At 43.9% G+C, this 8,857-nt stretch overlaps 1 protein-coding gene across 8 annotated transcripts in view; it reads left to right on the plus strand.

The window, feature by feature from the left end:
- ttll7 (tubulin tyrosine ligase-like family, member 7) overlaps positions 1-8,857 on the plus strand; it is a 307,243-nt gene that overhangs the window by 171,958 nt on the left and 126,428 nt on the right. For all 8 annotated transcript variants that reach the window (XM_043698632.1, XM_043698631.1, XM_043698627.1 and 5 more), the window contains one exon: positions 7,833-8,049. In XM_043698632.1, the coding sequence (XP_043554567.1) occupies positions 7,833-8,049 (217 nt within the window). The remainder of the gene's footprint in view (positions 1-7,832; positions 8,050-8,857) is intronic.

Raw genomic sequence — 8,857 nt, forward strand, 5'->3', positions numbered from 1 at the left:
TCACCTATTGTACTCTATGCAACTTTCTCCCCACCCCCACCCTCCTATCATTTATCTCTCCATCCTTCAGGCATTCTGCCTGCATTCCTGATGAAGGGCTTTTGCCCGAAACGTCGATTTTAACTGCTTCTTGGATGCTGCCTGAACCGCTGTGCTTTTCCAGCACCTCTAATCCAGAATCTGGTTTCCAGCATCTGCAGTCATTGTTTTTACCCTCTGCAAAATAAGAATTGAGACTCTTTTACTTACACCCGAGATTTCGGGCGGGACTTTGTTAAAACATCTTGCCTTCATTACTCAGTCCTCTGAGTACAGGAGTTGGGATATCATGTTGAGGTTGTACAGGACCTTGGTGAAGCCTCTTCTGAAATACGTGTCCAGTTCTGGTCTCCCAGTGAGAGGAAGGATATTATCAAGCTGGAAGGATTCAGAAGTGATTTACCAGGATGTTGCGGTACGGAGCTTTTGAGTTATAAAGAAAGGCTGGGACTTTTTCACTGGCGCTTAGGATGTTAAGAAGCAACCTATAGAAGTTTATAAAATCATGAGGGGTATAGATAAGGTTAATGGTTGGTGTCTTTTTCTCTAAGATGGGGGATTTCAAGTCTAGGGGACACATTTTTAGGATAAGAGGAGAGACAATTAAAAAAGACATGAGATTCAATTTTGTTTTACACGGAAGGCAGCTGACGTGTGGATTGAACTTCCTGAGGAAGTGGTGGATGTGGGTACAATTACAACATTTGAAAGACATTTAGATAGATCCAGGAATAGGAAGGGTTTGGAAGGATATAGACCAGGAGCAGGCAGGTGGGACTAGTTTAGTTTGGGATTATGTTCGGTATGAACTGGTTGGACCGAAGGGTCTGTTTCCGTGCTGTATGAATCTATGACTCTATGTTGTATGTGTACCCTTGCCTTTAAGTTACTTCATCTGTAAGTATTTCAGGTCGTGTACATGTACAAGATTATAGCTCTGCCTACCAGCCTTTTGTAGTCCTGTGTTCTTTTAATGACTCCATCCCACGCCATTTTGTCAAGCTCGATTCTCAATTTGTTTTATTTAAGCAGACAAAGCATTTAGGTGGTGGTTTGGTCTATGGCCTGGCATTCTTGTTCAAGTGCAATGTTGCAGTTTCTTCAAAAATTCAAATTTTATCAAATCATTCTGGATATTTCAAGGTTAAGCTGTGAATGGAAGTGATAGGTGAGGTATCTGAGCTTGATTTGTTGATAACTGCATGGATGCACTCTGGGCTTGCATCTATAGTGTTGCTATGTTATCTTGGCTGTGTGGCAGTGTTTGTACCTGTGAGGTGGAAGGTGGTGGGTTGATTCCCACTTCAAACCTTGAACCCAAAATTCAGTAAGCCGTTTGAGTGGAGCACTGAGGGGAATATGACATGGGTGCAGGTTCTGTCCTTAGTGTCAGATAGTTCATATCATCAATGCCAAGAAAGAACAGGGTGTTCAGGCTGAAACATTCCCATGGAGAAACGATTGGTGAACTATGGGCTCCTGGATAATTAAAACAGAAGGTGTAAAGCCTGAACACATTGTTTTAATTTGTAGCGGATGGGTCCTTGTTGATGAATGTCTAGTGAGTATAAATGAGCCATTTTAAAAGTTGGACTGGTTATTTCAGTCGGTTGCTGGTGCAGCTGTCGGTGCATTTGGGATTATTCTGCAAATGCTTCCCAATTGAAAAATCCCATCTCTAACAGTAGGTGTTTTGTGTTGGGTTTTGCAAATGCACACTGACAAAAGGTGGAACACTCAGTCAGCCCAAATTTGCAAAGCCCAGACTGGCAGCTAAAGCATCAATGTCAAGTTGAGTCTCATTCTCATCTGGCTGTGTGCTTTTGCCTTGCTGTAGGAATCTAGGTCAAGATCGTAGATGTGCAGCTTCCCTGAATTTCTTCTTCCCACCAGGAAATTGTCTATTGATTTGAATTGGAAAGGTCCCACAATTCCACCACTGCTTTCGCTAAAACAAGCTAACAGATTACAGATTCAATTATTGATCTGCTCCTGTAATTATCTAGTTGGCACTGAGGTCTGCAGATGCTGGAGATCAGAGTTGAGAGAGTGTTGCTAGAAAAGCACAGCAGGTCAGGGAGCATCCGAGGAGCAGGAAAATCGACGTTTTGGGCATAAGCCCTTCATCAGCACTTTGCTGATGAAGGGCTTTTGCCCGAAACGTCGATTTTCTTGCTCCTCAGATGCTCCCTGACCAGCTGTGCTTTTCCAGCAACACTCTCTCAACTCCTGTAATTATCTGTCTGGGGACCTTCACAACATAGTTCACTGCAGTTAATTCATTTTTTTATTACTTGAATAAAATGGATACATTCTCCTTTGCCCCGGTTGAGATAAACGAGCATTACAGTCATCTGCTTTTGTTGAGGTATTTTAATTCCACATAACAGATCATTGAAATGAAGAGATGTTGAATTAAGGGGATTAAGCATAGAGTCATAGAGTCATAGAGATGTACAGCATGGAAACAGACCCTTCGGTCCAACCCGTCCATGCCGACCGGATATCCCAACCCAATCTAGTTCCACCTGACAGCACCCGGCCCATATCCCTCCAAACCCTGCCTATTCATATACCCATCCAAATGCCTTTTAGATGGTTATAGTTGTACCAGCCTCCACCACATCCTCTGGCAGCTCATTCCATACACGTGCCACCTGCTGTGTGAAACAGTTGCCCCTTAGGTCTCTTTTATATCTTTGCCCTCTTACCCTAAACCTATGCTGTCTAGTTCTGGACTCCCTGACCCCAGGGAAAAGATTTTGTCTATTTATCCTATCCATTCCCCTCATAATTTTGTAAACCTCTATAAGGTCACCCCTCAACCTCCGACACTCCAGGGAAAACAGCCCCAGCCTTTTCAGCTTCTATAGCTCAAATCCTCCAACCCTGGCAACATCCTTGTAAATCTTTTCTGAACCCTTTCAAGTTTCACAACATTCTTCTGATAGGAAGGAGACCAAAATTGCATGCAATATTCCAACAGTGGCCTAATCAATGTCTTGTACAGCTGCAACATGACGTCCCAACTCCTATACTCAATAAGCTGGCCAATAAAGGAAAGCATACCAAACGCCTTTTTCACTATCCTATCTACTTTTGACTCCACTTTCAAGGAGCTATGAACCTGCACTCCAAGGTCTCTTTGTTCAGCAACACTCCCTAGGACCTTACCATTAAATGTATAAGTCTTGCTAAGATTTGCTTTCCCAAAATGCAGCACCTCGCATTTATCTGAATTAAACTCCATCTGCCACTTTTCAGCCCATTGGCCCATCTGATCCAGATCCTGTTGTAATCTGAGCGAATGCAGTTGGAGATGACACAGGGCAGCCATATTTCTACAAAGCTGATTTGTTTTTGTAGTTGTAAAATTACAAACAGTCGTTTCTTCATTTCTTAATCTCATTTGTCAGATTATTTGATTAGCTGTTTTATTAACACCATTCTCCACACTGGGACATATATTTTTATATGTATGTTACTGCCCAGTTATTGAGAGGTGACAAGGGAACTATACCCTTTAAAACTGCTGGTGTGACATGTCCTGCAGTAGCATTCTGTTGATATCAGTGTCCCACTGAACCACCGTCTGGACAATCTTAGGCACCTTGGGGCACCTGGACATTACTCAATAAGGTTTTCTTTTCCTCTTCTCTGATGATTTTTTCACTCAATTTGAGGTATTTGTGTGATGCTAGAAAGAAACACTTTCTGTTTCAACTAACTTTTGTCAGCATCAAGCACTCTTCCGTTTGTAAATCACCAAAGTCTGCAAGAAACTGTAGCCATCTCTCTCTCTGAGAGAGAGAGAGAGACAAATGCCAATAGAATAATTATTACAGCACATAGGAGGCCATTCAGCCCATGGTGCCTGCACTGGCTCTATTACCCAGCGCTAGTGTCCTGCCTTTTTCCCATCTCCCTGTACACCATTTCTATCCAAATATTCTTCAATAGCTTATGGGTCACAACCCCCTGTCAAAAGACCAACAATCTCTCCTAATCCAAAAGGTGTGTTAGGAAGATGAGTGGGTTGATTGTTAACGTGTTTGGATGCATTGTGAATACTCTTCCCATATTAACCCCCATCACCCAAATGGGATTTGAATCTGGATCGTCAGTGAGTGGAACCTGTTGAGTCACAATAACTCCCCAATGCACCCTTCAGTTCTGGCTTGTCTCAACAATGCACCTTTATCCCAGTTTCAGAAGGGCAGGCGGATTCCCATGTCTGACAGTCACCAGACTGTATGAGACAGTTGAGTTTGTTCCAATTCACAGGGAAGGGTCAGTACACATCACTGGTGTGCTTAAGGTGTGTCTATCTGCAAGGATAGTCAGTTTCTTGCAGACTTTGGTGAATTACAAACGGAAGAGGACTGGAGAACAGCCAACGTGATACCATTATTCAAGAAGTGAGGAAGGAGTAACTATAGGCCAGTCAGCCTAAACCTGGTGATGGGGAAACTGTTCTGAGGGACCAAATTAATCTGCAGTTGGAGAGGGACGTATTAATCAAGAACATTCAGCATGGTTTTGTTAAGGGACGAAATTGATTGAAATTTTTGAAGAGGTGACCAGGTGTGTAGGTGAGGGCAATGCATTCAACGTTAGTCTACTTGGAATTCAGAAAGACCTTTGAGGAGGTCCTGCACGGGAGACATGAGGAACAGTAAGACCCCAAGGAAATTCGGCTAATTAGATCCAGAATTGGCTGAGTGGCGGGTAGCAGAGGGTAATGGTTGAGGTGTATTTTTGTAACTGGAAGCCAATATCCAGTGGGGTTCCGTAGGGATTGGAGCCCTGATGTTTATGGTGTATACACACAATTTAGATCTGAAAGTAGGAGAGTTGATCAGCAAGTTTGCGGATGATGCAAAAATTGGTGGGGTGGTAAACAGTGAGGAGGATAGCTTTAGAGTACAGGAGGACACAGACAGGCTGGCCAGTGGCAAATGGGATTCAGTCCAGATAGATATGAGGTGATGCACTTGGGTAGGGCAATCAAGGCAAGAGAATACATGATGAACAGTAGGACCTTGGGAAGCACCAAGGATCAGAGGGTCCACTGATCCCTTAAGGTACTGAACAGGTAGATACAGTGGTTAGGAAGGCATATGGGACACTTGCCCTCAGGAGAGGAAGCATAGGGTTTAAGAGCAGGGTGGTAACGCAGGTGCTATATAAACTATTGGTTTGACCACAACTAGATTATTGTGCATAGTTCTGAAATCCGCTTTTTAAAATGTTTGTTGGGATGTGGATCTTGATCAGATGGGCCAATGGGCTGAGAAGCGGAAGATGAAGTTTAATTTAGATAAATGTGAGGTGCTGCATTTTGGGAAAGCAAATCTTAGCAGGACTTCTGCACTTAATGGTAAATCCTAGGGAGAGTTGCTGAACAAAGAGACCTTGGAGTGCAGGTTCATAGCTCCTTGAAAGTGGAGTCACAGGTAGATAGGGTAGTGAAGAAGGCGTTTGGTATGCTTTCCTTTATTGGGAGTATTGAATACACGAATTGGGAGGTCATGTTGCAGCTGTACAGTACATTGGTTAGGCCACTGTTGGAATATTGCATGCAATTTTGGTCTTCTTTCTATTGGACTGATGTTGTGAAACTTAAAAGTGTTCAGAAAAGATTTACAAGGATGTTGCCAGGGTTGGAGACTTTGAGCTATAGGGAGAGGTTGAAAAGGCTAAAGCTGTTTTCCCTGGAGCGTCGGAGGCTGAGGGGTGAGCTTATGGAGGTTTATAAAATCATGAGGGGCATGGATAGGATAAATAGACACAGTCTTTTCCCTGGGGTCAGGGAGTCCAGAACTAGAGGGCATAGGTTTAGGGTGAGAGGGAAAGATATAAAAGAGACCTAAGGGGCAACTTTTTCACACAGCGGGTGGCATGTGTATGGAATGAGCTGCCAGAGGAAGTGGTGGAGGCTGGTACAATTACAGCATTTAAGAGGCATTTGGATGGGTATATGAATAGGAAGGGTTTGGAGGGATACCGGCCAGGTGCTGGCAGGTGGGACTAGATTGGGTTGGGATATCTGGTTGGCATGGACAAGTTGGACCGAAGGGTCTGTTTCCGTGCACTATATCTCTATGACTATGTCTATGACTCTATGTGGGTATTAATAGCTGGACCAGCATTTATTGCCCTTCCCTAGTTACCTTTGAGAAGGTGGGGGTGAGCTGCCTTCTGGAACCACTGCAGTCCATGTGCTGTAGGTCGACCCACAATGCCCTTAGGGTGGGAATTCCAAGATTTTGACCCAACGACAGTGAAAGAATGATGATACAATTCCAAGTCAGGATGGTGAGTGGCTTGGAGGGGAACTTGCAGGTGGTAGTGTTCCCATGTATCTGCTGCTCTTATCCTTCTAGATGGAAGTGGTCATGGTTTGGAAGGTGCTGTCTAAGGATCTTTGGTGAATATCTGCAGTGCCTTTTGTAGATAGTACACACTGCTGCGACTGAGAGTCGCTGGTGAAGGGAATGGATGCTTGTGGATGTGATGCCAATCAAACAGGCTGCTTTGTCCTGGATGGTGTTAAGCTTCTTGAGTGTTGTTGGAGCTGCCCCCATCCAGGCAAGTGGGGAGTATTCCATTACACTCCTGACCTGTGCCTTGTAGATGGTGGACAGGCTGTGGGGAATCAGGAGACGAGTTACTTTCTACAATATTGCTAGCCTCTGACTTGGACTTGTAGTCAGTGTGTTTATGTGGAACGTCCAGTTGGGTTTTTAGTCCATGCTCACCCCCAGGATAGTGGGGAATTCAGTGATGGTAGCACCATTGAAGGTCATGAGGCAGTGATTAGATTCTCTCTTATTGGAAATGGCCTTTGCCTGGCATATATATGACGTAAATGTTACTTGCCACTGGTCAGCCTAACTCTCAATATTGTGCAGCATCTTTTGCATTTGAGAATGGACTGTTTTGGTATCTAAGGAGTCACGAATGGTGCTGAATATTGTGCAATCGTCAGCGAATATCCCCATTTCTGACCTTAGGATAAGGAAAGATCATTGATGCAATCATGCTAAAAAGGATGCAGAGGAGATTTACCAGAATGCTGTGTGAGCTAGAGAGTTTTAGTTATGAGGAGAGATTGAATAGACCGGCGTTGATTTTCTTGGAGAGGTCGAAACTGAGTGGGATATGATTGAGTGTTTACAACAATGAAAGGCATAACCAAAAGAGAAAATGCTAGAAAATCTCAGCAGGTCTGGCAACATCTGTAAGGAGAGAAAAGAGCTGACGTTTCGAGTCGAACTGACCCTTTGTCAAAGCTGACAAAGCTGACCAGCTTTGACAAAGGGTCAGTTAGACTCGAAATGTCAGCTCTTTTCTCTCCTTACAGATGCTGCCAGACTTGCTGAGATTTTCCAGCATTTTCTCTTTTGGTTCCAGATTCCAGCATCCGCAGTAATTTGCTTTTACCCAATGAAAGACATCGATTGGGTAGACAGGAAGAAACATTTCCCCGTGGTGCAGGGGTCAATGACCAGGGAAGGAACTTCTTCTCTCAGTGTATCTGTGGAATTCTTCATCATAGAGGCCTCAGTTGGGATACTCATTAAGTGCCTTTAAGGCTGAGAAAGACAGATTTTTAATCAGTAAGGGATTCAAAGGTTATGGAGAAAAGGCAGGAAAGTAGAGTTGAGGATTACCAAATCAATCATGATCCCATTGATTTGTGGAGGCAGATTAGATGGGCTGAATGGCAGACTTTTCTTATGGATGAGCCTATCATGTGACTTCCCTTGTGCTGTTTGTTCTTCCTCTAGAATCTCATTGATAAGAAGTGGTGAGAAGCTTCAAGCACAAGAACATTTAATCGTGCAGGAATACCTCGATAAACCATTCCTCTTGGAAGGCTACAAGTTTGACCTACGTATCTATACCCTGGTAACCTCTTGCGACCCCCTGCGGATATTCCTGTACAATGATGGGCTGGTACGCATGGGCACAGAGAAGTATCACGCTCCCACTGACTCAAACTTGGTAAGGTGCTTCTGGCTGAAGGCAGTGACTCAAAGAAAAATGTCACTTTTTTTTAAGGTTGTTGTGGGGTCACAGTCTGTGCTTGATTTCTAGTTGTCTTGATGCAATGCAGTGGACCATGGGCTTACAATTGGTCTTCCCAAAACTGGTGGTGGGAAGGTTCAGTGAGAGCGTGAACTTTGAACCTGCTTTCCGACTGAGGAATAAAAACTATGTTCCCTCTCTAATGAGCTCCTGATCTCACAGAGCAACCCTCAGCCCAGCCTCAATCCACAGTCTCAATTCTCAGTGAGAGCATTGCAACAGTTTTTAAATCTTGAACTGGGTTCCCAATGCAAAACTGTTTTGGAATTGAATTGTTGGGAGAACGTAAAACAGCACAGCACAGGAACAGGCCCTTTAGCCCACAATGTTGTGCCAAAGTAAACTAATCCCTTCTGCCTGCCTTTGGTCCATATCCCTTCATTTATATTCTATTCACGTGATAATAAAAGAATATTTTATTCATGTTCTCATCTAAATGTGCCTTAAATGCCCCGATCATATCTGTCTCCACCATCACCCGTCTGCACATTTAAGACCCCTACCACTCTCTGTGTAAAATTCTTGCCCCTCACATCTGGAGAGAGAGGGAGAGAGGGAGAGAGAGAGAGAGAGAGAGAGAGAGAGAAAACCTGCACAGTTACTGCCTTTGCTGTTTGAATTTGTGTATCGCTGGACATCGGAGTGCATCTGGGAAAATGAACAAACAGTGAAATTCACAACTAATCTTGGAGGAACTGTTGGGCGAAGTTCACAACACAGAATC

This window comes from Chiloscyllium plagiosum, chromosome 11 (genome assembly GCF_004010195.1).
Source record: "Chiloscyllium plagiosum isolate BGI_BamShark_2017 chromosome 11, ASM401019v2, whole genome shotgun sequence".
In the NCBI taxonomy this organism is placed as follows: Eukaryota; Metazoa; Chordata; class Chondrichthyes; order Orectolobiformes; family Hemiscylliidae; genus Chiloscyllium; species Chiloscyllium plagiosum.